This window comes from Aspergillus welwitschiae (assembly GCF_003344945.1).
Source record: "Aspergillus welwitschiae strain CBS 139.54b unplaced genomic scaffold BDQ94scaffold_17, whole genome shotgun sequence".
NCBI lineage: Eukaryota > Fungi > Ascomycota > Eurotiomycetes > Eurotiales > Aspergillaceae > Aspergillus > Aspergillus welwitschiae.
In genome coordinates this window covers 264,787-292,748 of record NW_020798711.1, presented here as the reverse complement: position 1 = coordinate 292,748, position 27,962 = coordinate 264,787, and the positions used below count along the sequence as shown (strand labels likewise).

The 27,962-nt window shown below is 51.0% G+C and overlaps 11 protein-coding genes and 1 non-coding gene across 12 annotated transcripts; 7 read left to right on the top strand and 5 right to left on the bottom strand.

The window, feature by feature from the left end:
• Positions 1-49: 49 nt before the first annotated feature.
• BDQ94DRAFT_170661 (uncharacterized protein) lies at positions 50-448 on the top strand (the record flags this gene model as incomplete). Its single annotated transcript, XM_026771550.1, has 1 exon — positions 50-448. The coding sequence occupies one exon, from the start codon at positions 50-52 to the stop codon at positions 446-448; it is 399 nt and encodes a 132-aa protein (XP_026625989.1).
• Positions 215-1,714, bottom strand: BDQ94DRAFT_144222 (RibD family protein). Its single transcript, XM_026766416.1, has one exon. It carries the CDS (start codon positions 1,333-1,335, stop codon positions 511-513), a length of 825 nt encoding a protein of 274 aa, XP_026625988.1. The 5' UTR covers positions 1,336-1,714; the 3' UTR covers positions 215-510.
• Positions 1,715-1,883: 169 nt separating this feature from the next.
• On the bottom strand, positions 1,884-2,643 carry BDQ94DRAFT_144220 (uncharacterized protein). Its single transcript, XM_026766415.1, has 3 exons — positions 2,518-2,643; positions 2,315-2,458; positions 1,884-2,259 (listed from the first exon to the last, which is right to left on the bottom strand). Exons 1-3 carry the CDS (start codon positions 2,538-2,540, stop codon positions 2,238-2,240), a joined length of 189 nt encoding a protein of 62 aa, XP_026625987.1. The 5' UTR covers positions 2,541-2,643; the 3' UTR covers positions 1,884-2,237.
• Positions 2,644-3,410: 767 nt separating this feature from the next.
• On the top strand, positions 3,411-6,042 carry BDQ94DRAFT_170658 (magnesium transporter CorA family protein; the record flags this gene model as incomplete). The annotated part of the gene is made up of 4 exons (XM_026771549.1): positions 3,411-3,584; positions 3,718-3,917; positions 3,976-4,502; positions 5,873-6,042. 4 exons carry the CDS (start codon positions 3,411-3,413, stop codon positions 6,040-6,042), a joined length of 1,071 nt encoding a protein of 356 aa, XP_026625986.1.
• A 388-nt stretch (positions 6,043-6,430) lies between these two features.
• Positions 6,431-8,293, top strand: BDQ94DRAFT_170657 (amino acid transporter; the record flags this gene model as incomplete). Its single annotated transcript, XM_026771548.1, has 5 exons — positions 6,431-6,724; positions 6,791-6,837; positions 6,888-6,941; positions 7,008-8,055; positions 8,117-8,293. The coding sequence occupies 5 exons, from the start codon at positions 6,431-6,433 to the stop codon at positions 8,291-8,293; spliced, it is 1,620 nt and encodes a 539-aa protein (XP_026625985.1).
• Positions 8,294-9,830: 1,537 nt separating this feature from the next.
• Positions 9,831-11,083, top strand: BDQ94DRAFT_170656 (uncharacterized protein; the record flags this gene model as incomplete). The annotated part of the gene is made up of 2 exons (XM_026771547.1): positions 9,831-10,195; positions 10,609-11,083. 2 exons carry the CDS (start codon positions 9,831-9,833, stop codon positions 11,081-11,083), a joined length of 840 nt encoding a protein of 279 aa, XP_026625984.1.
• Positions 11,084-11,905: 822 nt separating this feature from the next.
• BDQ94DRAFT_178972 (glycoside hydrolase) lies at positions 11,906-14,129 on the top strand (the record flags this gene model as incomplete). The annotated part of the gene is made up of 3 exons (XM_026773262.1): positions 11,906-11,960; positions 12,009-12,481; positions 12,528-14,129. The coding sequence occupies 3 exons, from the start codon at positions 11,906-11,908 to the stop codon at positions 14,127-14,129; spliced, it is 2,130 nt and encodes a 709-aa protein (XP_026625983.1).
• A 592-nt stretch (positions 14,130-14,721) lies between these two features.
• On the bottom strand, positions 14,722-14,793 carry BDQ94DRAFT_t156. Its single transcript has one exon. It is a non-coding gene; the product is annotated as a tRNA-Ala (tRNA).
• A 442-nt stretch (positions 14,794-15,235) lies between these two features.
• Positions 15,236-17,098, bottom strand: BDQ94DRAFT_178971 (major facilitator superfamily-domain-containing protein; the record flags this gene model as incomplete). Its single annotated transcript, XM_026773261.1, has 5 exons — positions 15,236-15,460; positions 15,521-15,644; positions 15,702-15,948; positions 16,005-16,615; positions 16,680-17,098. The coding sequence occupies 5 exons, from the start codon at positions 17,096-17,098 to the stop codon at positions 15,236-15,238; spliced, it is 1,626 nt and encodes a 541-aa protein (XP_026625982.1).
• A 3,626-nt stretch (positions 17,099-20,724) lies between these two features.
• Positions 20,725-22,213, top strand: BDQ94DRAFT_144208 (lactate 2-monooxygenase). Its single transcript, XM_026766414.1, has one exon. The coding sequence runs from the start codon at positions 20,861-20,863 to the stop codon at positions 22,064-22,066; it is 1,206 nt and encodes a 401-aa protein (XP_026625981.1). The 5' UTR covers positions 20,725-20,860; the 3' UTR covers positions 22,067-22,213.
• Positions 22,214-22,244: 31 nt separating this feature from the next.
• Positions 22,245-25,091, bottom strand: BDQ94DRAFT_178970 (putative endoglucanase; the record flags this gene model as incomplete). Its single annotated transcript, XM_026773260.1, has 7 exons — positions 22,245-22,294; positions 22,326-24,122; positions 24,168-24,221; positions 24,271-24,511; positions 24,558-24,756; positions 24,800-24,944; positions 24,992-25,091. 7 exons carry the CDS (start codon positions 25,089-25,091, stop codon positions 22,245-22,247), a joined length of 2,586 nt encoding a protein of 861 aa, XP_026625980.1.
• Positions 25,092-26,843: 1,752 nt separating this feature from the next.
• Positions 26,844-27,833, top strand: BDQ94DRAFT_170651 (uncharacterized protein; the record flags this gene model as incomplete). The annotated part of the gene is made up of 4 exons (XM_026771546.1): positions 26,844-27,053; positions 27,108-27,144; positions 27,203-27,702; positions 27,753-27,833. The coding sequence occupies 4 exons, from the start codon at positions 26,844-26,846 to the stop codon at positions 27,831-27,833; spliced, it is 828 nt and encodes a 275-aa protein (XP_026625979.1).
• Between the last annotated feature and the right edge of the window lie 129 nt (positions 27,834-27,962).

Here is a 27,962-nt window from a genome sequence, read left to right as displayed (position 1 = left end):
ACTAGATCCTGTCCGCACAAAGTATGTTTCGAGTGCAGTTTACGGCGCAATGCAGGGTAAAAGACACAATTGGTTAAAGAGACTCTACCTATCTCGCCGGAAAAAGGAAGAGCAGATACCTCTCATAGTGCGCAAGTTGCCCATGGAGGTCCTCTACATGATTCTTGATTATCTCCCTTCTCGCACCGTGGCCAGAGCTGAGCGAGCATTAGATGTTCGCGTGAGCAACACCTTTTGGTACTTAAGGATTGTCAACAACTTTTTCGAGGTACGAGGCCTCTCAGTGAATAAGAATGCTTACAAGAGGCTATGTCTCAAGCTAGAGGAACAGATCTACGGAAATGAAGCACTGCGTATTCGGCGGTATCTCTTGAACTGCATGGACAACATACTGGATACCGTGAATATGCTGCAACAGGGAATTCTGGTCGATGGGAAACCATCATGACTCAGGAACCATCTTTTCTATACAGATTGAATGAATGTGCGTTTTGGCGAACCGAGACCCCCCTAATCAGACCCCTTAATCCTCCCACAAAGCACCACATCCTCCCCAAACGGATACCATTTCACCCCGGTCAATCTCGAAGCTGGAACAACCACACCCCCCTCAACCCTCCTCCTTGGCGAAACCACCACACCTCCCTGCCCCAGCCAAGTTGGAGCAATCGTAACAATCACTGAATCCACCAACGTCTGACACCCCGGCTCAAGCAAAGAGTTAATAATAGACCCACCCCCCTCAATCATCACGCTCCGTAACCCCTCACGCACAAGACACTCCAACAACGCAGTCCAATCGATCCGATGCGCACCATCCGAACCGACCCCCACTGGCAGCGCAATAAACTTCCCCCCATGACTCTCCAAAACCTCCCTCTGAGATGCAGAAGGCACCGTCTCCGCAGCCGTAATGATAAACGGGGCCCTGCCCCGCCCATTCCTCGCCAGCTCGAAGATTTTCGACTGCGCCGTAAACTCCCATCTGGCTGAGGGGTCGATGATAATTGGTCGGGGCTGGCCCGCCAAACCTTCGGAGCCGTATCCGCCTACCCCTGCCAATCGACAGTTCAGGCCCGGGTTGTCAGCCACGGCAGTGCCTACGCCGATGAGAATGGCGTCATGGCGTGAGCGTAGATAGTGCGTCATGGCTTTGGATTGCGGGCCGGACAGCACGGTCCGGGTGCCCGGGGAAAGAGCTAATTGTGAGTCGAGGGATGTGGCGAAGGTGAGGGTGGTGAAGGGGAGAGATGATGATGATGGGTTGCCATCTTTGGGTGGGAGATGAGGTTCCAAGAAGGCGCGGTCTTGGGTGGGGAAGTTGAGGCTATCCATTGTGTTGTTGTTCGATTGATGGTAGTGTGGTATTGGTGATATCAAGCTTGGATTGGACGGTGGTGGGGGGCCGTGAAAGGTTGTGTTGATGCCTCAGGCTATAAGGTACTGAGCGGATTCAATTCCGGGAATTACTGATTGGTCGGAATTGTGCGTGCTTTGCTTCGAAAGTCATCGCATCTGATTGGATGGATTTGGGTGCTTCTCCCCGGTCCAGTTTTCGCTGCCAGCGACCGGTTTGCACGGCAGTAAATAATCATTGCGTACAATGCTAATGTGATGAGGCTTGATGTATCGAAAGTCTATTCTAGACTGATATTCTGTGTATAGACGAATCGTCATATTCATTCCAGGTAAATAGTGCAATGTGACATAGAGACGTGGTCATGCGGGTCTCTTAATCTTCCATATTTTCTACTACAGGGAACAGTCTAGTATTTTCTGTGAGTTCGGAATATCCATCTTTGGAGATAGACTTGCGTCATGTGACCTTCTCAAGATTTGGTCAAATCCGGTCGCTCTCTCCATTCCCTGCTCTCCATATCCGGCACTCACTATGCGAATCATTGGTGTCTTTCAATCTACATGACTAATATGTTTAAATCCTTGCTAAAGCAGAACATGTGAGGTTTTCAAACTATTTATTATGGAAGATTTCAATGCCCAATTTGACAGGTTTTATGTAGTGACAAACAATCACAGCTTGAATTGACACTGAACTCCAGTAAATATGACACATAGTTTGAACAGCAGATGCTAGCAGAAAAATTATACAATGTACATATGCAATGCAGGAATGGATCGCTTTAACCAATGAACAATGCATTTATGACAAATCAACGCCAAGATACCCTCGCTCCAGTACGTAATGCAGATATTAACGCATCCTTCTCCCCAAACCCTTAGGAGGTGAACCACATGAATCTGGGATAAGCAGAATTAGCGGAAATCGCAAATCTCAAGTCAAGCAGATACCTACATCTCATAGGCCATGGAGGGAATATCTTTGCAAAGTGAGACACCAGATCGAATAAGGGATATGGTTGCACCCGTCAGCACGAGGATGGCCAATGGACGAAAAGCCAGAAACCAGGCATATCTCCACACGACCCCAACGGCGGATCTGATTAGAACTGGTCAGCACGCTAGTTGAAATCAGTTACCCATTGTGCTGCAGCTTACATGAGAGTGGAGGTGGAAGACATCTCGTTTAGTGATGGGCCTTTTTTCTCTCAACGAACAAAGAGTCCTTGTGGTACTATTGAGGAAAGATTTCCAAACTTCAAGGATGAGCAAATCGATTCAGACATGATCCTTGAAAGTGGGAAACGAGCCAAGGCTCTTATGTCAAGGTTATATCCCATTTGCTTGCGCCATTGCCAAGGTGGCAGCCTGCTATCGTCATCCCCAACGGGTCTCGTCCGAGCCACAGCAGCGGGGGTAAACGTTGCACCGCGCCAAAGACATTGGATCTTTAGATAGAATCGTCTAATCCCATTCAGGGAAGCCTGTGGTAAAAATGCTGCCTGAACCCGATGATCTTACCAAATCCTGCCTTCCGACTTTCCGAAAGTTGTCCACGGGGTCCTCGGGAGCTGGCCAACCAGAAGGGCTGGCTGGGTCAATTCGCGCCAGATGCGAAGAGTGACTGGGCAGGGCAGCCGGAAGACTTTGCTGGGGGGCTCCACTATTGGCTCCTCGGGAGGGGAAAGGGGCCCGCTCCCTCAGCCCTACAAGGCTGCCGCTGCACTTTTGTGAAATATCAGTTGACCCCTGGCCTTGCGCAACGTGGATGTCCTTTTTCTTACTGCTCTATCTCTTGAAATCCAAAGTCACTCGCTCTCTGTCTACCTTGGCCCAGCCGTTCACGGATGAAAACCGTGTCGACGATCTATGACGTTTTGCTTGTTCGATCAGTCAACAAGCGTTATATCATAGAATGGGCTGAGTGTACGCCTTTCCTGCCCTTCTCTGGCTTTGTGCGTTCTCACTGTGGTTAGGTACGCTTGTGTGTCAATAATTTTTACTGTCGCTCTTTCGCTCCCTGAGGTGGCTGCTCAGTCTGGATTCACAAGATGGACGCCAAGGGACTCCACCGGTTTTCCCACTTTTCCTGTCGGACCCAGCAAGTCGTCACCTCGTCCACCTGGGAGGGTTTGCTCATCGAGCAGTCCACCCTGTCTGCTGATACGAAAGGGTCAGAGCGGGATACGTGGTGGGTTGACATCTGCGACGCCACTGAGGAGGAGGTCAGCACTGTCTGCCAGGCATTATCGATCCATCCCCTGACGGCAGAGGATATCGCGACCCGGGAACCTCGCGAGAAGATTGAGGCGTTTCGCAACTACTACCTAATATCTTTTCAAACTCTGCTTCCAACAGACGACTTTTAAGAGTTCTCGAAGCCTCAAGCCATCATCGTCCATCCCCGGCTCCGCGGGTTTCTACATACTGGTGTTCAAGAACGCCACGGTGACCTTTTCTCCCAGTGGATGTCACCACATCGCCCGAGTCCGGGACCGGATCCGTCGGACTCAGGACACACATCTGGTGTCGAGTGATTGGATCTGCTACGCTCTTATGTACGCCCGCTACTTCTTGTCCTGATCCCCCCAGACTCCAACTAAAACCAAAATTCAGTGACGAAATTATCGATGATTTCGAACCGTACATGCGCGCAGCAGAACGTGAAGCCGATGCGATCGAAGATCAAGTGTTCATCGCCCGCGTCGACGACGTCAAGGCGCTCATTCCTCAACTTGATAGCCTCCGCAAGAGTATCACTCAGCTCATCCGCTGCCTGACCGGCAAGTACGACGTCTTAAGTGGCTTCGTCAAGCGTTGTCAGGCAAAAGACAGAAACCCAATGTTCCCGGACGGCGATCTCTTGGTGTACCTGGGCGACGTACAAGACCATCTCGTGACCACATTGACCAGTTTGTCCCATTTCGATGAAATTGTGGGCCGGTCGCAGTCGAACTTCCTGGCCCAGCTGAGCGTCAACAACATCCGGTTGAGTTACGACGTGAATGCAGTCTTGAGTAAGGTGACTATCCTGGCGACAATCTTCGTACCCTTGCACATGGTTACTGGGTTGTTTGGTATGAACGTCGAGGTGCCTGGACAGAATGTGGATAACCTGGGATGGTTTTTTGGTATCATAGGGTGTATGTGTGCGTTTGTTATGGTTTGTTGCTTGCTTGCGAAGAGGCTGCGGTTGCTCTAGACACGATTTGGGGTCCTATGGTTATTTTCTTATGGTCGGAAATCGAAAATCGTCCATGATAGCATCAATAGAGCGCTGATCTCCCGGATTAATCTTGCTGGACAAGATCTTTTAACGTATACTAGTAGTTATGAGTCCGAATACCGCGGGGAGTTTGGACGGTTTGTAGCAGTCACGCCGTCTCAGGTGACCGAGTCCCTGCTAGTTTCACCTCATCTCATTCCGCTCTTAATCTTGCCATCAACTCGCCATTACCAAGTCATCAACTGTCAAGACGTTTGTCATCTTTTTATCACGTCTCACGCTATCTCCATCTGATAGCCATATCTCTCAATCGATATTCGTACTATCTGCGAGATCTCCGACCAAAGTCCCATACCGCAAGCTTTCCCGTCCCCGCTCCTGGCCAGGGACCACGGACCGTCCCATGTGGAGTATATCGCAATATGTTGAGGCGCTTCAGACGGAACACGGGCAGGCAAACCGACCTAGCCGGGTCGCTGATCATACGAGGACCTGCACATTGCTGGTATCAACCAATGGGTCTGCAGACTAGCGTTCGGGGTTAATCAACTGAAGGTCGGAGGCACGGTCGCGGACCGCGCCACTACAGATAAGCACTGCTGTTCTATCATGGATCATGGCTAATGCTTCCCGATATAGTGAGAGTTTCCACATATCTACTATGTCGATGAAACCTTAGACAATATCGACCATTCTACTGTTGGGATAGTGTAAGGGTATAACATGGCAGGACTATATACACACGGCTGGCTGGTCAGCCATCCTGGAAAACCTTGCCTGTTCCGGTACGTCTGCACGTGACAAGGGGCGAGTTGCTCCGAAAATGCTCATCCTTACTGTGTCGGTCATTGTCAGCATCGGAAAGATACGGCCCCGACACCTTATCTGGCCAGTAAGACAAGCCTTTCCGTCACTGCAGCCAAGACGCACTCCTATCGGACAATTCGCCAATGGTATTTCCCAGCTAGAAGATAAGCCAGTTAGGTAAGCCAGCAGTTGTCCCACCAAGACATTCAGTCCGATTAATTAGTTCGCTGCGCTAAGACTGCCTCTGTCTCTCCCCTATTCTCAGCGAGGTTTACCTGAGAGAATCACGTAAATTCACAACCAGGATTCATACGACTCATTCACCTCTCACATGCAATTTACTCTGCCTTTCCAATAGTTTCTATTATCACCACACTAGGCATGTTAGCCGAGTTACCAGAGGACCCCGGGCCCGTGCCATGACATCAGCGGTATCGGGGGTTCCACGTGGCGTCGTGGCTAACGGCCAAAACCAATCAGGGGCAGCGATAGACGAGGAGAGCCTCTGGGAAATGAACGCCGGCGGGGGCGGGCTGGCCATTGGGGAGGCCTTGGAATGGAGGTCCGGTGCACCCGCTAAACTGGGTGTAGGAAAGCTGTCCCGCGAAACAGCCAGGAAACGCGGACGGGATGTCATGGTGATCCACTAAGTCCACTCGCCCTTGTTCCTGTGCCTCATGTCCGTGGAATAGGGAGATAGAGGGGCACGCCCGACACAGCAATACAGCCCCCGGTACTCCGTAGCGGCGTTCTATACGACCCGCCGGCGAAGCTTACCAGGTCTCTGCGTCTCTTGACCATTGAGCTTCGTTATAATTCGTCCCACCGACGCGCAACTTGGTCTTGCCGATGTGCGACTATACCGGATATATCTTAGACCGATTTCACTATCGCTGACGCCTTGCATGAACTTTTAAAATCTTTTCAGTTTCTCTCAAAAGTTTTTTTCCTTCTCTTTGTATTCTGCAGTTAACGCTTCCTAACTCTGCTTGCCCTGGATATTCTGCCTCAACCACGCTGTATAATCGACAAGCAATCATGGCAGACATCAAAGCACCCGCGAATCCAGCCATGGAGACTGACGGTGCCGAACTCGAGAAGGTCCGCATCGCCGGTACGAATCAGGCCGACACCCAACTCGCCGCAGAGTTTGGTTACAAGCCCGTCTTCAAGCGAGAGTTCGGTTACCTCTCCACCTTTTCGTTCGCAGTCAGTATCAGTGGTTTGTTTGCAACCATCATGACCACCATGTCCTATCCTCTCGAGGCGGGAGGAAGCAGCGCGGTGGTATGGTGTTGGCTTGTTTCGGGAGCCGGGTGCATGTGTATTGCGGTAGGTAATCTGATATAACAATGCGCTGTGCGGCGTGGGTACAGAGGCTGATCAAACCCGCTGCAGCTTTCGGTTGCTGAGCTTGTATCCGCCTATCCGACCTCTGGAGGCCTGTAAGTGTCACCGTTCGCTCGGAACGACAGCCGCTGACCCTAAGCTACAGGTACTTCACGATCTCTAGACTTGCTCCACATGATTGGGTCCCATCGATCAGTTGGTATGGAAACCTTTATGTTCCAAGACAATTATTTTGTCTCAGAGAATGATTGTTGATACTCTTTAGGGTGACTGGTTGGTTAAACTTCCTTGGCCAAATTTGTGGTGTTGCCTCATCCGAGTATGGTGGTGCGCAAATGCTCCTGGCCATTGTCTCGATGTGCAAGGGAATGGACAATTACGAAATCAAAACCACCACTACCGTCGGTGTGATGGCTGGTTTGACTGTCATCACCGGTCTGGTTAACTCTCTGTCCACATACTGGATGGAAAAGATGACCAAGTTCTATGTCATCTTTCACGTCTGCATCCTCGTCGCTTGTGCGATTGCTCTTCTTGTCATGACAGACGATAAGCACGATGCCTCGTACGTCTTCACCCATGTCGAATCGACCACTGGTTGGAAGCCGATCGGTTTCAGTTGGCTGTTTGGCTTCCTGTCTGTCAGCTGGACCATGACGGACTATGATGCCACGGCCCATATCACCGAGGAGATCAGCAACCCTGAGATCAAGGCGCCTTGGGCAATTTCGATGGCTATGTTATTCACTTATCTGGCTGGCTTCCTGTTCAACATCGTTCTGTGCTTCTGCATGGGTGACCCGAACGCCATCTTCAACTCCAAGATGGAGCAGCCAGTCGCACAGATCTTCTATAACAGCCTTGGCAAGGGTGGTGCCATCTTCTTCACCATTTCTGCTCTGCTCATTATCAAGTTTGTCACCTTCACAGCCATGCAGTCGCTTGGCCGAACTGTGTTTGCCTTTTCACGTGACCGCATGCTTCCCTTTTCCAACGTCTGGGTCAAGGTATCTCCCATCACCGGGACTCCCCTCTATGCGGTCTGGATCTCCGTGTTTTTCTGCATTGCGATCAATCTTATCGCTCTGGGATCCTACACGGCAGTTGATGCCGTTTTCACCCTCTGCTCTATCGCTCTTGACTGGAGTTATTGCATCCCCGTTCTGTGCAAATTGTTGTTTGGCCAATTCAAACCCGGACCTTGGCACATGGGCATCTTTAGCACGGTCGTAAATGCCTGGGCCTGTCTTTGGACACTATTCGTCAGCATTATTTTCGTTCTGCCCACGGACCGTCCCGTGACCCCTGACAACGTAAGTGGATTTGATTGCATACCCGTGCTCTCTTTGGGCTGACCAAATCACCCTCCCTTAGATGAACTATGCCTGTGTGTTCCTGGTGTTTGTCTTGCTGTTTGCGCTGGTTTACTGGTTCATCAGCGGCAAGCGCTTCTACCATGGCCCCATTACCGAAGCAGTTGTAGCAGATTCAGCCTCCGAAAGCAACCTACCCGGCGACGCCAAATCGGATAAGGACGGACAAGAGAACTGATGAACGGCCATTATGTTTGCCCGAGGCGCTCTCCGACACACCCCCATTACTTCATTTACCCCCGCGACATGATACCCGAGCGAACCCCTGCAACAAGCCCGTGTACGAATCGATCCCTTGAGCGACAACCCGTATGCCGAACCAAGCGAGCCCCGCAGCAATCCTTATACCCACCGCCCTGTTATATACCCAACGACATAACATTCCCATACCAAGCCCTTCAGCAACCCATTGGATCCCTTGCGAAAACCGGCCTTCCCAGCGATTATCGGATATTCCCAGCGCTACGTGAATACTAATCCCCCATTTGGATGCCATCCCTAGCGACCTCCGTTCAACAAAGCCCTGTAGCGACGATCCGAAGCGACAACCCGAAGCCCGTGGATGTACCGAATTACCCTTGCGACAATGGACCGATCGCATCGATGCCCCAGCAACCAGAGAACTGTTTAGTGGCCCAGATGTAGGAAGGTTTCTCTTCACATAAGGTTTCGCCTTGTGTAGGAGACGTGTTTACTTGCTTGTTGTTCTGTATATACTGTTCCAAAAGTTCTTGCAATTCTTGCAAGTTTGATTTTATCAGGTGCTTGTTGTTGAGAATGTTTGCTTGCGTTTATTGTGGCCCCGTTAAAGCCTTGAGTGGCATGATGGATACGACCCAACGCGACAATTCGGAGATCTCCCAATGCCCATGCACCTTTCGACAATGGTTCGACCAATCGATCGCCAAGACCCCCGCGGATAGTGCCGCACGCGCCCCGCCCCAACGCCAGAAAATATGCCCGGCAGTTTCATGTTCCTTTTTCGTCTAGGGACGTCGATATAGCACGAGACATCCGATGTGGATGATATTCTTGACTTCGACCATCCCGACACGGTACAGGCCTATGCGCTCTTGCAACCGAGTCCACGCCATCAGCCGTCCACGATCCAGACAACGAGACAGCGGAGGTTCCCATTTCCCTTCTTTCTACTTTGTCCTACGGCGATCGGATTCGGGCAAGATTCCAGCCCATCGCGCACAGATGTATGCTATAGACAGTTTATTTTTTGGAGAGGCGGTGCTTCCCATTATTGAATCAGGTTGTGATGTCGGAATTGAATACTATGCATCCGTTCACGCAGTTCAATATTTCATGTTTGCCCTGAGCGTGCACACTCTTGTAAAGTGACCCGTTATAACGATTAATATTAGCCCATTCACCATCGCCGAGCAATTATCACAGGTATCCCATACCCCCCGCTAGGTAGCAACACAATTCCCAATACAGAGAAACTCAAACTGACGCCTCATTGACGTTCCGTATCTCTCGTCTCAGCGTCAGTCTTTCGTACTCCAACACTTCTTTGCCCGTCTATCTCTACTTTCAACCTTCCTCTCCTTCTTTAAACACAACTACATTCAACAAAACAAAGATAAACAACACCACCCCTCTACCTACCACCTCCCTCCATCTCTTCACCCCACCCCATCCTCCTCCTCATCCCCGCACCCCCAAGCTATACCGCCAATAAAACCCTCACCGAAACAAGCACCATGTCCAACAATCTCACCCGCAAACCCTCCATCTCAGCCTCCTCACTCGGCGAAGTCCGCAAAATCTACATGTCGAAAATGACCCAGCGGGGGTGCTCCCAGACCCTGAAGGATAAATGCCGCGATATATGGCACGACGTGATCAACGATGCTATTGATGCGGAGGCCGAATGTTCTATTGGGGGGATTGCAATTGTGCACGAAATGAAACAGGAACCTGCCTACATTCAGAGCAAGGAAAACGGAAAAAGGGATAGCAGCGAGGGAGACACCGAGTCCGAGACGGAAAGTGAGGAGAGCAATTCCGAGACGGAGGTGGAAATCGATCCGAGTCTTGATGGTAGTGAGTGCGAATGTGCGTCTGGGTGCGCGTGCGCGTGTGCTTGTTGCCGGGTGGAGTATCCGGAGAGTTTGGTGGAGAGTGGTGGGAGCGAGGCGGAGAGTTTACTTTCTTGTGGGTTGGATGGGGGGGAGGGTGATGATGTGTAGTATTGGTTTTTGTTTGGGGGTGGATTTGGATGTTGGGGGCTTGGTAGGGAAGGGAATTTCCGGATTTGGGGGTTTGGGGATGGTGTTTTGATATTAAGAGGAGAGTTCCGGGAGATAGAGATGTTGATGAATCTAGGACTACAATCTCGAGTGTCAGCTTGATAACTTAAATATGGCTGTTATATCCTTCTAATCTTCTGTCTCATTCATATTCTATGTAACTTGGCCCGATCGACTCGAGCTCTCCCACTCACCATTCGATACATCGTGTTCACCACTTACCCCTTAGCATCAACCTCAACAACATGCCCTCCCCATCAAGAGAATTCAGCCCCGAGGACCTCGACGACCTCGCAAATGACTTGAAAGACATACAGGAAGGACTGGCTCCGAGCATCCACTACTTCATATCCTTCCAAACTGGCGCATTGTTGGATCACCTTGACGAGGTTCGCGATGCTCTGGACCTGCAGCTAATCAACCTCACAGAAATGCTGGATCGACTGAAGAGAGGCTTGGTTCAAGTCAAGGCTATCAGGAAGGCCGTCAAAGCTGAGGAGAATGAAACCTCGGAAGAGGAGGAGGTGAAGGAAAGTGAGCAGCATCCGCATCAGCATCATGCGACAAAGAGTCCGGTGGCGAAGAGTCCGAAACATCGTTTCTCTCCTGCTGCGAAGGTTAAAGTGCAGGAAAGTGATGGGGATGCGGACTCGGAGCGTGAAATTGAAGCTGAAAAGGAGGACTTTGAGACTTTGTTCCAGTAGGATAATAGGCTCGGTGGTAATTCCAATGGATATACTGTGTCTGAACATCATGACAGGGATGTGGGTATGGTGTCGTTGGGTTTGGTATATTGATTCTAATATGTCAAGCTTATATGAGCGTTACTGGCTAACGCAACAGGGTATTGCGTCAGGGTATACATTTTGGGCTTTTTTTCAGCTGTTGCCGAGACAGTTATTGAGTTAATTGTGGGTTTCCTACGCTCTATCTCTCATCCCCATCGCCTATCAGTACATTCACGTAGATCAAGCTACTCACAATATTGAGACATGCGCCTTGTAGAATGACGTATACCCTTATCAGGGGTCTACATCGTATCCGGTGCTGCTTTAGCTTATCGGTTCTTTCGACACAGTCCTTCCCTGGCCTATATGTTACATCCACCCACTGAAGAATCTCAATTTATCAATAACTTCTTCACAGTGGTACGTTACATGAAGAGGGGAAGGTGACACTACTAGTATGCTCTAGTACATGATCTGCAGTCAACTGTCGGGGCAATCCGATAGTGACCCGATACCTCATAGGTTATCTCTGTGAAGCGCATATCAACTCCGTGCGGGGTTCCCGCTTAGCCCTCAACTTCACAATCATAACCAATCAAGGATCTCTTGAGGACGCTACTTCCAGGTTGCATGAAACGGTCAATATAACCCTGCTAGCCGAGCTGCAACCTTGCTATCATTCTGCAAGTCTTCTCCAGTATTTCCAGGTTACATGCGGTGTAACAGACCTGCCAGGGTACTATTTATTCAGCAGCGCACGCCCGTTCCAAATACTCCAAAACACATTGAGGTATCACCATGCGGTTGAGGGCACTGGGCACACTTAGTCTTGTTCTTGACTTCACCATCTGCGGTATGCGCCTTGATTTATCATACCTCATATAGTCTCTTACAATCACAGGGTTCGCCCGTCTGGTGACGGTCCCCACTATTCCATTCGATGATAATAACGGCACTTATGCACTGTCCCAGCTCACCAAGATTGTCGTGGATACTCGTCACGCCAGTACTGTGGATACTCAAGGCCAAACATTAATCCCGCCAACATTGAGAGAGTTTGCTGCGACGTTCCAAGAGGACCTTCGATCTTCGCTTGGAATCAATCTCCCACTCGTCTCCAGTAGCGCCTCCAGCGACAATACAATCTTCCTGACCCTCTCCAATAACACGGGCTTCCGCGATGTTGCGGGACGTTTCACAACGGAGGCATATGCCTTGCACATCGACAACAAAGGAATCACCATCTCTGGAGCGAGTCCCCTGGGAGTATGGTGGGGAACGCGCTCGCTAATCCAGGCTGCTGTGGTCAGCAAACACGACCTTCCTCAGGGCTCTGCAATCGATGCTCCAGGATGGGGAACACGCGGTGTCATGGTAAGCCCTCCCCATACCACTATACAACCAACATCTAACCGATAAGCTCGATGCCGGACGTCACTACTACCCACCCGACTTTTTGATCGAAATGTGCTCGTACCTGTCCTTCTTCAAGCAGAACGTCTTCCACCTCCACCTCAGCGACAATCTCTACAACAACGTCGACCTCTACTCCACCCAGGAATTCATGGACCTCTACGCAGCATTCCGGCCCTGGTCCGACGATCCCGCCGTATCTGGGTTCAACAAACGAGCCAACGAATCCTACACGCGCAGCCAATTCGATCACATCCAGCGCCAATGTGCTCGTCGCGGTGTCACTATCATCCCCGAAATAGAAGCCCCCGGCCATGCCCTCGCCATCGTGCAATGGCGGCCCGAATTAGGTCTAACAGACCTCAGCATGCTCAATATCAGCCATCCAGACACCATCCCGACCATGAAATCCATCTGGAAAACCTTCCTCCCCTGGTTCCACAGCAAAACCGTCCACCTCGGCGCAGACGAATACTCCTCCTCCTACGTATCCGACTACACCGACTTCGTCAACGACATGCACACCTACATCGCCGAGCAATCCGACAAAGACACCCGCATCTGGGGCACCTTCACCCCATCGGAGGGCGCCAACGTCTCCAAAGCCGTCACCATTCAGCACTGGGAATACTTCGAAGACAACCCCTACTTCGACTACATCAAGAATAACTACTCGGTCCTCAACTCCGACGACGCCTTCTACATTGTCGGGAAATGGTCCGGAAGCTACCCGCAGTACCTCAACAAGACGCGAGTCTTCCACGGTGATCCAGCAAACAACGGTCCCTACGCCCCCAACATCTTCTCTACCACCAACGCAACCGACAACCCTTCAAGAAATAACCCCTACGTTCTCGGCCACATCGCCGCCCTCTGGAACGACTACGGGCCCAACGCAACGACCTACCTCGAGGCGTATTACTCCTGGCGTGATGTTCTCCCCGCACTAGCGGACAAGCAATGGGGCGGCGATATCCTGGAAGAAGAATACGATGATGTGTTCGATGCCCTTCATGCTGTGATCCCAGGGCAGAACTTGGATCGCCATGTCCCAAGCAAGACGGATCTGATTCTACACTACAACTTCGCGAATGCCACCGGAACCACAGTTCCAGATTTATCAGGGAATAACTATCACGCCACGTTCAATCACACCTGTCCCATCGATACTTCTAACTCTACAATCAGATTCACAGGAACATGCACCCTCACTACACCTATCCAGAGCAAAGGAAGAGACTATACCCTCTCTTTCTCGGTATATCCTTCCACAACTCACCCGTCACCTTTATTCTCGGGGAGTGACTCGACACTCCTCAACGGCAACGGGTCAATCAGTAATATTACCCTGGTGAGCGGCGGGAATCCATACACATTGAACTACAGTCTTCCGGTCGGTAAATGGTCGGATGTTAGTTTAATCGGAAAGGGTAATAAAACTTTTCTTTCCGTTGATGGTGGCGAAAAGATGGAGTTTCTAGCGAGACTAGGGGTGAATGGGGAGTCGTTAGTGTGGGCGCCCATTGCGATCGAGGCACCAGTGCAGAGGATCGGGGAGGGGTTTGTAGGGATGATGAGGGAGGTTAAGTTGTGGGAGAGTGCGAAGTGAAGATGATACATTTTATCAGCATTCTGATCGTCAAGGACATCATGATACTTCAGTCAGTAACCTTTCAGTAGTACACTTCGTGAGTAAAATCCATGTTCGCTTGACTATTACATCCTACTATGTAGCAGAAATATATTCCAACAACACTAGTACAACCGAATTTGAAATAACAGAAACCAGCTAACCCATTCCGACTTCCACGAAGTTTGCCACTCAATCCCCCTAACAAACAAAACCAAGAATCCAACCCGCCCATTTATGGTCCAATTTCATCCACGAGTCCCTGAAAATGACTATCACTGGTTACTGGATAGACAGTGGATAATAGATAGTGGTTCCCCTCCCTCCCGTCTGCCGGACCCGCCCAGATTAAACTTTTCATTGCAAATCTAGTCTATAAGCGAAGCGATCCAGAAGCATGATTTTTGTTCTGGTGGAAGTTTATTCCCTTATTTACTTTTCATCAGTAATGGAAATATCTCACATTGATAAGAAAAATAAGCAAAAATTTATTGTGGGAATTGACTTAGTCATGATGGGTAGGTAGCATGGATAGTTTGAGAAGATGGGGGAGGGAAAAAACAAAAAAAATTGGAGCTGAAGGGGATCGAACCCTTGACCTCTCGCATGCAAAGCGAGCGCTCTACCACTGAGCTACAACCCCAGTTGAGATACTTTCCTGATTCATCTAATGGATCAGGAGATAGTCATGCATTGATTCTACTGGTAAACAATAACAAAAGTAATCAAATGATGTTCACAAAAATCCAATATATGTATGTATATATTCGCCCATCCCTCGATCTATCTATATCATAGCAGTCATAACATGTCATATCATCTAGCAAGGAAGATGAAGATCAAACCCCAAAACCAATGATAGCCCATAGCATAGCCCACTTTTTCGTCCCGCCATTCCATCTATAACCCATTGTATTCCATCCAGGGAAAACAGCAAGAAATAAAGTAAAGCAAGTAGTACCCTCTCACCAACACCAAACACAACAGATCTCAAATCAAATCCAGTAAGAAGGGAATCATCAAAAGAAAAACAAAATCATGGAACCACAGAAGTAAAAGGAAGAAGGAAGAAAGAAAAAGTCTATTTATATCGCGCAAACAGTATCATCCCTATCACCCGGACCAATCCCCCTCCTACTCACACTAAAGAATGCAATAATCAGGCCTAGACCCGCTAGGCCAGCAGAACACCACAGTCCCGTGCGGTATTGATGCGCGAGATCATGTCCTTTTTTGATGTCTACTTCTTCAGCGACGGCCGCGGAGATGGCGAGGGCAACGCCGGAGCCGATTTGGAAGGCTGTGTTGAGCTATTTTCCCTTCATTAGTTCGGGAATTCCAATGTGATATAGGAGGACGGTAAAGCTTACCATTCCACCGCATAGACTCTTCACATGCACCGGGACGGTAGTGAGGATGGCAGTGCTGGTGGTAACGAAGATGAGAGACACGGCAGTGATGCTGATCAGGGAGGTGGGGAGGACATTGACCCAGCTAGATGTAAATCATTAGTATTCATTTCATCCAGGGGATAACGAGTGGGTCACGTACAAACTTGTTTCCGGGCTGGATGTGATAGCGCTCGGGACTGGTGCAAGAACAGTGAGGATCAACCCTGCCAGCAGGGTGTATTTCCCGTTGATGTATTCGAGGGCCTTGCCGGTGCCCATGGAGGCAATGAAGCCGATCACTCCCATGGGAAGGAAGCGGAGTGCGGTGTCGCCGGCGGACAGCTTGTCCACTTCTTGTGCCATTAGGACGATGTAGTAGATGACGTTTTGGTAGCTGCCGTAGCAGGCTGGAAGGGTTTGTTAGCTCTCCGCATGTAGGAAGCTTGGGGATGGAGGAACTCACTGAATCCTGCGATCCACAGACCAGCAAAGTTAGGGAGCTTCCACAAGCCCAGAGGCATAAGTGGGTACGAGATGAATTTCTCCCAGAGAGTAAAAGAAACCAGCAGGGCGACGGCCAGCACCAGCAGGACAATGATGAAGGGTGTGCCCCAGCCATACGAGCCACCACTGGACAGCACGAATTGGAGGAGAATGAGACCCGCAGTGGAGAGCATGGCGCCGACATAGTCCATCTTGGGCTTTTCCTTGCCAGCAAGGTTGTCCTTGGGAAGGACAATGGCACCCAGGATGCCTAGCGAGCCGGTGATGATGACGATGAAGTAGAAGATGTATCGCCATCCCAGAGAGGAAGTAAGGAAGCCACCAAAAATAAGACCCACGCAGAACCCCACAGTTCCGGAGGAGGCGTAGATGGACAGTGCGCGGGTCCGATCAAGCCCACTGAAGTAGGAGCTGATGATTCCGATCGCTGAGGGCACCGTGAGCGCAGCTCCCATGCCCTGCAGACCGCGGAAGACTGTCAGTTGGATGAATGACTGGCCGAAGCCAATGGCCAGAGTCCAGATGGAGAGCCAGGTCAGGCCCAGACAGAGGATCAACTTGCGACCATACCTGGATAAGAAAGTCTACAGTTAGTATGATGACGGTCATTGTCTCAAGGGGACATGGTACGTACCGGTCGGACAGAACACCCGCAAGGAGCAAGAACCCACCAAAAGTAAGGGTGTATGCGGAGATCATCCATTGGAGATTGGTGTCCGACACGTCAAAGTTCTCTTGGATAGATGACAAAGCGACATTGGCACTGGTCATGAAGACATTGTCGAGGAACTGGGAGCCCGAGGTGACGAGCAGGATGAGGGCGCCTTTCCACGAAGCCAGACGACCGATTTCGGGACATGGTCCCAGCTTCGTGAGCTGCTTCTCTTCAATTGGGGTGGCAATACCCGATGAAGGTGTGCTACTGTCATCACCTAGTGAAGAGCCCGGACGAGAAAAGATAGTGAATTGAGGAAATTTGGACGGAGTATCGCCGTCAAACTGGTGCGGCTGCTGCTCCTGCGCGCGGCCTCGCAAAAGGTCTAGGATGGCCATTTTGATAGAGATTCTGAATTGAGGAACCGACGAGACAGGGACAGCCGGGTCATTTTTTAAATAGTAGATTAGCGGGGCGCAAGGAAAAAAAGTCTGTAAAGAATCTGAGGGAAAAGTGGGTTTTCGCAGCTGGGGGAAGGCAGTGATGGTGTGGCATCGATAGACTTTCTCTCCGTCCACACTTCTTTTTCGGTCGCGCTCCGTGCCCTAATTTCTGGTGTTGCAGCATTTCTTCATCGATTGCGCGTCCAGCATAGTTCAGTTGACCCTGCCATTGCGTTTATCGCATTATCGCTAGTTTATTAATAGTCTACTGGCTTATCTGGCTCCTCCTCCAGTCTCACCCTGCAGTGCGGAAGTGCGACCACATTGTCTCTGGTGGATCGCGCCTGTGATTTCTCATTCGCCTCCCTGCTGAATAACACTACCACCCCCCCCTCCATCCTTCTCCTCTTCCCTTTTCCAGACGAGGGTGACGACTCCAGCAGAGTCGAGTAACTGTTCACATGCTCGCCACAGAGTGGATCGCTACAACGATGCTATCGATAGTGGATTACGGGGTGGATAACCAAATGCTTTCCTGCTCCACGATCGCCGGCTGACATGTGGTCTGTGAAGGGGCACTGATTGAATGGATTTGCTTTGGAAAGCTTGTGTGACCAGCTGTTCATCGATCGGCGAAGTGGATAAGACTTAGAAAGGAAAAATTACAACAGCTCTAAAAATTTGGAATGGATTATTCAACCAGTCAGCGAAACCTGATTGCGTGCTCTCTCTGGTCTGGGAGTGTCTGGAATCCCTAGCACCCCTATCTCTAAACTAGCCACTACTGCAGTGATCACCCTCCGGGATGAACCCGTGTGCGGCGGGAAGCTAAACCAGTCCCTTTTCCACTGCTTGCTTACTTGCTTGCTTTTCCTTTGCCCTTCCCTTCCATCCCGAGACCCAAGCCGTCGTTCCCGTTGGGTCGATCGACAAATAGTGAGAAGCTTCAATGCCGAAACTATCGGGCCGAGACAACAAACCCACCGGCCCTGAATGATTACCCTAACCGCCCTGACCGCATCCGGTAAAATCAGGACCCTTTTGTTGCGCGACCGCTTTTTGATGTCCGCCATGTTAATCTCCGCACATTGCGTACTCAGGGGTAGGTAAGTATGCAGAGGATTCGTCATGATCACCATGATCACCCATTGATCCCGCAAGGGTGGCTTTTTTTGTCAGTACTTTGGAGGGGCTGAGAGGGGGGGAGAGATCAGAATGAGAGGTGGCAGATCCCCATAGTATGTATGCAGTTCAAGCAACAACCGTTTTAGCCAAGCGGAGCGACATGTCCGTTGAACCCACTGATTTACTCTATATTTATAATGAAGCATTATAACCAACACAACCCTATGGGTCATCGTGTCCCCCGGCTAGTTGATTACTGATACTGTAATGCTATGGAGCTATTGATATTTGAACTATAGTATCAATGCACCTCGACAGCGTGAATATGGATCTCGCATTGACTGGCCCACGTTGAATGGATGGCGGGTCAGGAAGGAAATAAAAAAAGAAAGGACTAAATAAAAAATCTTGTCAAGATAGTATATCAATAGTAGCGGTGATAGTGAAGCTAGAGATTTCCCTCACCAACCAACCAAACCACAGTAAATGAAATCTGCTAGCGTGTCAAATTCCATCCATATCGTTTCTGTTATCGCCAGGAATTCTCGGCAGACTTGCCCACGGAAACGTGTGGTAACCGGGGCCAAGAAAACGGTGCCTAGATAACCCTGTTTTGACCAACAATCCCCATGTCTCGGATTCCCCTTGAATGAGATGACGACAGACTCCCGGATTCCAATGCCAGGGGCGCCCCCAACTTTCAAGGCCGACTTGCCAATAATTCGATGTGGTGTATCACAAGCCCCACCAAGCCGCGACTGAAAGGGCTGGTTCTCCAGGCTGACAGTTTTTATAGTATAGCAGGTGAAGCGAAATTGGATGGTAGTGACGTACTCTGCGGTATGGTCATGCTTCAAAGTGATGCTAGATCTGGTTATAAGTGTGATGGCTGAAACGCTAATTTCACTTACCCCCCTCCCTCCCCTGGCCTGACTGACAGTCTGATTGATGATCATGTCTTTTATGTCCATTCATTGCATGCATGTTTGGTGATCATTCTTCATCATGGAGTATGCGTTTAGGCAGAACTGTCAGACCCCCGGATGTTTGGCGGAAAGCTACTGCTTTTGCTTTCTGGGCGTGTTAATATTGTCCGATATACCTGAGTGTCCCTGGTACTTTCGTCATTGACATGGCCGACTGTCTTCTCAAGCGCATTCTATGGCAGAAATGGCCGCTTCTAGCGGGCTCTTGACCGAAGCATGCCCAAGCGACCGTACAAGGACCCGCAAACTACAGTAAGTTCCCCATAGACCCGGTCTGGTCTGTCCATAGCTATTATCCAAGACACTAACATCAATGATAGAGATTAAACAACTGGCAGTCTACTATCGAGATCACACTGCTCAATTGGTTGCCTTTGGCACCATCTCCACCACGCTCTCGTCGGGACACCATACCCTAACGGGGCAGCGGACCGGACACGGGTGGAAGGCACCTGGACGGCAGCGGCGATGTGGATATCTCCAGCTAGTCAGAGCTGAGAGGGAAGCAAAGATAGAGTTGAGGTGGCGGTGAGGGCTTTGTTTACCAAAGTCTAGAAGGCTGAAGGATGGGACATGGCGATAAATGGGACCTGGAAGGCCTAGACAAAGTCTTAGCGGGTGGATCACCAGTGGCGTTCTAGAGCATCAAAACTCTGAGCCAAGTCACGGATGATCCACCTCGCCCCACTGTGCCACGGACCATCCGGCCTATCTTGCTTGGCTATCTGGTTGATGGAGTTAAGAGGTCTGTCTGGCACCAGCTGTGATCCTTTCATGGGATGATAGTGGTAGTGTCGTTGACAGCGCTGACAGATACTGACCGCTCCACTAATAGGACTGCTGGCAGCTAAGCAATCGTGGTTGGTGTCCTACCATTGAGGGGAGAAATGAGTGTATTCAGTCAGGAGAGCAATGACCCTATATTACGGCGCTGATATTGGTGCCAGCAGAGGGTAATTTCCTTATCTTTACTTCATGGTAATGAGCCCCCATAATACCCATCTCTAAGACACAAGTCTAACTGTCCGTCAGGCTGTATAGTGGAGCGATTTCATCTCTGAGCGTCAAGGGTTCATTAGTATCTTGTGTACTAAGCACGAATCCATTGAAAGCAACAGAACAACTACGCAAGGTAATTGTCTGGTTGTTAGATAGCTTACTTATCCTGTCCGAGAATAAGTGGTTGTCGAGACAGACGCTGCGGAGGGGTAATATGCCTCTAAGAACACTACAGCGGGACCCTAAGTCACGACTCACCCGAGCCCGTACGCGATCACTCTATCACAAGTATAATGTTTGTGCTTTGTGCGTCGCTCAGTATGGTAGTTTCATTATACCAGGGTAAGAGTATAAATCTCCAGCAGCATGAACCACTGCACATGATCGGTGCCTGAGGATCCGCCCCACCCGACACCAACCGCTCCATGCATGTCGTCATCGCTGATATCAATCCTCATCCTGTCCCCAAAACCTGAAATGCAGCAGCCCTTGACACATATATCCCCCAGTTACACTCCCTTAGTATCTATTCCCATCAATTATCCCCTACAACCCTTACTCTCACCTACAATCTCACACACAAACCTCCAAAACCTACACAACCAAAATGCCACCCCCACCCCCCTACACCTACCAATCCGAAGTCTACACGCACGGCCTACGCGACCAAAAACCAGCTATAACCTTCATTCCCAGCGAATGGGAGAACCTCGCCCGCGCGCGCCTGTCCGCCAACAGCTTCAGCTACGTGCACGGGTCGGCCGGGTCGGGAGAAACCGACCGCAAGAACCGGTCCGCATTCCAAAGCTGGTCCGTGATACCTTCCCGCCTGGTCCCCTCGGCCGACTTCCCCGATCTATCGACCACCCTTTTCGGAAAGAAATTCTCCTCGCCAATTGCCATCGCGCCCGTAGGGGTGCAGACTATCTTCCACCCGGAGGGTGAACGTGCTGTTGCGCGCGCCGCGGCGGGGCTGGATGTGCCGTATACGTTGAGCACGGCGACAGCGACCTCGACGGAGGATGTAGCGGAAGCGAATGGGGCGGACGGGAAGAGGTGGTTTCAGCTGTATTGGCCTGGGAATGAACACAATGATATAACGGTTAGTTTGCTGGAGCGGGCGAAGAAGAGCGGGTATGATGTGTTGGTTGTGACGCTGGACACGTATATATTGGGGTGGAGGCCGACAGATATGGATAATGGGTATAATCCGTTCCTGAGGGCGGATAGTATCGGGGTAGAGATGGGGTTCAGTGATCCGGTGTTTAGGAGGTATTTTCGAGATAAGTTTGGGAAGGAGGTCGAGGAGGATAAGGGGACTGCTGCGGGGGAGTGGACGAAGATTGTGTTCCCGGGGGTGTCGCATTCGTGGGAGGATTTGGCGTTTTTGAGAAGCCATTGGGAGGGCCCGATTGTGTTGAAGGGGGTGCAGAGTGTGGGCGATGCGAGGAGAGCGGTGGAGTGTGGTATGCAGGGCATTGTGGTTTCGAATCATGGAGGTAGGCAGATGGATGGGGGGGTTGGGTCATTGACGGTGTTGCCGGGGATTGTGGATGCCGTTGGGGAGAAGATTGAGGTGTTGTTTGATTCGGGGGTGAGGTGTGGGGCGGATGTTGTCAAGGCGTTGGCGTTGGGGGCGAAGATGGTGCTTGTAGGCAGGCCGTATGTTTATGGGTTGGCCATTGCTGGGGAGGAGGGGGTCAGGCATGTGCTGAGGAGTTTGTTGGGTGAGGTGCAATTGTCGTTGCATTTGGGGGGGATCAGGAGTGTGAAGAAAGAAGATCTGAATAGGGATTGCCTGGTCAGGGAGTAGATGTGTGTATAGACGGTTATATATATATGATGGTGTGGAAGGGATGGAACTGTCTTGATATCAACTTAACGCATCCTAGAAGTACTAGAACTGCATACTGGGCTATCGTTAAATATTTGTTATCAAGTACTTCAAATCAAACAGTCGAATTCAAATATACTCCCAACATTAACACAACTCAAACCGCCCTACTCTCACTCATCCCTCCAGACCTGCAAATATCAGTCCCTGTCCGCCGATATACCGGGAATAAACTTACACTGCGAATAATACTCATTCTCATACGTGCATGTCCACCCACTCGGACACTGCGTCGGTCCCGTAAACCCGCTGCCACCGCACTGCCCATACGCCGAGGCCGTCCCAGTAGCAGTGGATGATGTCGAAGTAGTCGAACTACTCGACTTCGTAGTCGTCGTCAAAGTGGTCGACTTAATACTGCTCGTAGTGATAGTTGTAGCCGTACTCGAAGAAACAGTTGTGCTCGAACCTACCTTGGATGTTGAAGTCGAAGTCGAACTCTTCACCGCTGTCGACGAAGCACTAGACGCAGTAGCAGTCGCGCTCGGCAGAGTTCCACTCGGATCACCATAGAAGATTCCTCGCCCATTTGTCCCAACAAACACCCTGCCATAGTTCTGAAGATCCCCATTGACTACATTCGCCGAAGCAGCCCCGAACCCGTGCTCGGCGTCGGAAATTATCTGCCAATTAACACCCTGATCTTCGGTTTTGAAGAGACCGGTAACACCATCGACGGTAAAGAATCCAAATAGGACCGGGTAATCGCCGTCCGAAGAGGGCTTTCCGAATCCGAAACTCCACCCCTCTGTGCATCCGCTTCCAATCTGGGTGAAGGACTTGCCGTAGTTAGTTGAGTGGAAGAGGCCTGTGTCTGTACTGACCCAGACGTCGCCTGCAAGAGAGGGGTGCGCGCGGATGGCGTTGGCGGTTGTGCTACTGCCGAGGGTGGTGGTGACAGTGAAGGTCGCGGCGGTGTCGGATGAAAGATAGAAGGAAGAGCCGGAGGCTCCGTAGAAGTAGGTGTTGTTAGCTTTGTCGGAGGCGATGACAGCCCCAGAGGGCAGAGAGGAGACTGCGCTAAGAGTAGCCGAGTTTGCGGAGCGATAGGCACCGTCGCTGTTCATGAGGAGGATGGTGTCTGCATCGGCTGAGAGGGCGACTTGGCCGGTCGCAGTGGAGGAAGAAGCAGCGTAGTCGGCGTACCAGGATTCGCCGAAACTGGAGGATAAAGCGAGAGTAGGATCGGAGTCGCTGGATCCAGAGCGGACGATATTGGCGGGCTTGTTGCCGGCGTAGTCGATACCGTTTGTTGAACTGTAGGTCGGGGTGTGGTAGTATTGTGATGGGGCGGTGGTCAGGGAAGTGTGGTAGAAGCCGCCATCGTCGCCGACCGCAGAGAGAAGGGCAGGCCCGCCTGGGGGAGTGATGAGACCCAGGACAGCCATTTCTTCGATGCCTACGGCAAGAGATTCGATAGTTACGTTGTGTTCGCTGTCCCATTTTTGAAGGTCGTGGCCGCCGTAGATGGTCTCGCCAGTGCCGTAAAGCCAGTGGTTAGAGTCGAAGGGGTCGATGGCGAGGGCTTCGACCATCCAGCCGACGCGAACAGGGAACTCGTCTGTAGAGGTGTCGTCTTGTAGCCATGGGGCGTTGGAGATGTCATACGAGTAGTAGTAGTTGATGCTGGGATAGCCGTTCCAAGCCCAGATGGGTGACCAGGTGGCTCCAGAATCCGTGCTGCGCCAGATCAGCTCGTCAGGCCACCAGCAGTTGAGAGCTGCTACCATGACGGTTCCGGGAACTTGGAGATCGACTGCCAGTCCGCCATAGCCATAGTAGGTGTCTGTCATGGAGGTGGGACTGATATCGGTCCAGGTACCGCTGGTGATGTTGTATTTATGGACGGTGCCATTGGTGCCATCGTATGGACCGGCGCCGTTGGAGTAGGAAATGTAGAGTGTGTGCTCAGAAGGCGACAGAATGCCTTTATGGGGGAGGAAGCCGTACATGGGCTCTCCAGATACCCAAGCCCCTGAGTTGGTTAGATGGGTTCAATTGCGATCGTTGAGGAGCTTACAAGTTTCGCCAGCATCTTCCGACACAAAGACGGATTCTCCAGTGTCCACCACACCTGTAATGGTCAGTGAGCTGTCCTAAGATATCTAAAGTTTTTCACATACCGACAAAGATGCGCGGAGTCGGAGAACCACTGGACCCTGAGGTCGAGTCGAAGGTGACCCAGGCAATTCCCACCGGATCAGACGTGTAGGTCGAGCTGGAATCTTGGAAATAAGTGCCGGTCCACTTGAAGGCAGTCACATTGGACCATGTCTCGCCGTAGTCGGTGCTTTTCCACAAGCCATTGCCACTCCGGGCACCAAAGTACAAGATGCTGTTGTCATTCGGATCCACAGCCAGACGCTGCAGTGGTCAATGTATGCTGACAAGAGAAAGACATGGGACTTACTTCGCCAACTCCCCGACCGGGCATATTCCCTCCAACCTTGAAGGGAAGCTTTGTCTCTTCCCAGGTATCGCCCTGGTCGGTCGACCGCAGGATGGAGCCGTCATTGGGATCCCAGTCGTTGGTGTACATGCCAACTGCAACATACACCCGATCGGTATCGACGGGGTCGGTCGCGATCGCATCAATGCCCCAGTCGTGCCTGGACAGTGAGCCTAGGCATCTCGTAAGAGGAGCTTACGTACCAGTTAGAGTTGTTGGCCCAGTCCATCAACGGGGTCCATGTATCGTCCGAGTTCAACCGATATGCACCGCCGATGTCGGTGCGAGCATACGCGACACCTTTAGCTGAAGGGTTGAAGACGATACCCGGCGTGAAGCCTCCGCCACCTGATCAATTAGCTTGTCAATCCCTCATATTGCAAGATATGTCATACCCCCTGTGACCACATTCTTCCAGGTATATGCCTGCGATGCGGCAGCGTGGACCGATTCCAGCAGGTAGCCCGCTACAAGGGCTGCGAATGTACGCCGCATAGTGACGACTGACTGGTGACCGAGTTGGTGTTACCGACAACTTGTCAATCTATGTGGGAGAACATGGAGCTTAAATATCCAGCAAGTTCAAGCATTGAAGCTGCCCTTCAGGCACAATCCTACGGGTGACGAGGTGCGTTCATGTGTGACATGCAGTTGGCCCTGCATTAGTTGACTTGAACGAAGATGCTATACCTCACCTGGAACGGACCAAGGCATTGTGTGGTCAGACGAATCTTGACCTGCTCCGCAATGAACAACATGATTCTGCAGAACCAGGGTCGAAGAAATATACCCGGGAAAAGGACCGAATAGCCGAATAGATTAATTCTAATGAGATGGGGTCAGATGTTGCTGCGTGACTGATTTATCACGGAGCAGCCTCCGAATTAGCCAGTCATCGCATATTGACAGAGGAGCTTAGACTTGAAGCATATCTACTTGCTTTCGAGCATTCTTGAGAGGATCAAGATGCCATTTTCTTCATCGAAGCTGAATACTGCTTGAAATTCAAAGGGCGGCGACGGACAGACGCGCTGTTGTGGTTGGCGGAACAACGAGCTGCAGATGGGGATGAATGCACGCCATTCTGATGGTACGCAGTTCCGGACAGGCACGGTCGGGAATTTCTCCTGACACCTGCAGGGCTAGCGCAGCCATCGTGCCCTTAATCCCGAAAGCACCGTTTCCAGCCGGAAATTTCACAATGGCTGCGGCAAGGTTTGCCCTGCCCAAAGGAGTACTTCTTAACGATGTCTCGGTGAAAGGGGGCTTGGCAGCTATGACTCGTCTGGCCTACTGACTAGTCATACCGAGATCATAACCTGCAAGACCTGCCACAACAAGCCGAAAAACTGCACACTTTCAGATAGGAATTTCACTTGACGCTTTTGCCGCCCGGTCGGACTGGACTCGATCGAGGCTGTTGTTCAAAGATTGGCCCTATGACACCCTAATGAGGGGGTGGTGGGGAACTAATATAAGCCCTCCCAAAATTATGAACTTCCTTCCCTCTCATGACATGGACCTTATTGATGGGTTGAGCCATATTATAGCTAGTCAACGATAGTAAAGTCTTGAAATGCTTGCCATCCAAGACGTCAAACTGGGATCATGCTAGTGGGGATATGGCCAAGTCCTTTCGGCCGAAACTAAAGTGCGATCAACGCTCAAAGCAGGGCCGGTAAAGCCATTAAAGTTATCTACCGTGGACGTCGGGATTTGATCAACGGCCAGGAACCATATCTGACGAATAATATCAACGGACGGCTACCTATAAGAAGCAAGATAACGAGGGAATCCCGAAGTTGCCTGTTGATCCATCAAAAATCAGAATCGGCCCGTGCAATCAATCCGGGACTGGAGACCACAATCCGGACTTGCAATGTTGATACATCTACTACCCTCACGCCCTTACGACACCCACCTGCAGGCTAATCCAGTTGACAGGTGCCAGGACCACCAGCTTGAGTTCGTGCGAGCGTTTCAGCATGAAACGCCCCAGATCGACGGTCAATTTAGGGTTGCCGCCCCACAACGGGCTGTCCCATTTTTGGGCTTCCGGGCCTTATTGGTTCTCTCGAGTCGTTGGTGTCATGGTTATATTGAATTGGCGAGATAGATCTTTAATTTCATAGAAGCTTAATTCATGGATGCGACGGGGGGTATGTAAAGGATGAGGTTCCTGGTTGTCGCAGAGTCCTACTGCAGGCTGTCATCCTGTCAGTTCTACTCCGTAACCATCCCTTCATCATGCCAGGGGGCTTGCATCCACCGCTGTCGGTCATGGAGTCATGGCCCGCGCGCAACATCATCAATCCGGAATCCCATGGTCCAGCGTCCATTGTTCTTCCTGTGATCTTCGGATCTATTGCTGTCACGGCAGTCATACTTCGCCTCTGGGCTCGCTGCGTAATCCAGCGACAGGGGAAACTTGATGACTTCTTCATCGCATTAGCACTCGTAAGCTAACCCTCTCCTATCACAACCCAACACCTTCTAACCAACAATACCCAGATCCCAGCCATCGGGCTTAACATCAGCTTTCCCCTCGGTACCTACACCACCCGTCCCACCAACTCCACCCCCAACTAACAAGATACTCTTGAAAGGAGCCTATAACTACGGCGAAAACCACCACGTATGGGACAACACACTCCCACAACTCCTCCAATCACGCAAACTCGCCATCGCGCAAGAACTCTTCTACATCCTCGCCTCGTGCTTCACCAAGATCTCCGTCCTGCTCTTCTACCGCCGCATGGGCCACCGCACCACCATCTCCCCTCGCTTCCTCAACATCATCTACCTCAGCATCGCCAGCGTAGCGGCTTACACGCTCGCCTTCTTCATCGTAATCTGGGTCGCCTGTCGTCCGTTCTCAGCGTACTGGATGGAAGTCGACCCCGAGTATACCGCCACGCACAAGTATAAATGTTACAATGAACCTGTGCATTTGATTACCGCGACGTTCATAAGTCTTCTGCAGGATATTGTGGCCACGACACTGCCGGCGGTGCTTTGCTGGGGCTTGCAGATGAGATTGAGGCAGAAGGTGTTGCTGAATGGGGTGGTGTTTGGGTTGGGGTATTTGGCTGCTGTTGTGGCTGGGGTTAGGGTGTGGTTTTTGTATCGCATGTTTTATGTCAGTTACGATACTAGTTGGGAGGTTTGGTATTGCTGGGTGTTGGCGATGTTGGAGGTGGATGTTGCGGTGGGGTGTTCGTGTTTGCCGGGGGTTAATGTTTTTGTGAGGAGTGTTGGGTGTGGTGGAGGGAGGAAGGGGGGGAGTAGTGGTGGGAGTGGGAATGGGGTGGGGTCGTGGAGTTGGAGTGTGGGGAGGAGTCGGAGTTGGAGTTGGAAGTGGATGAA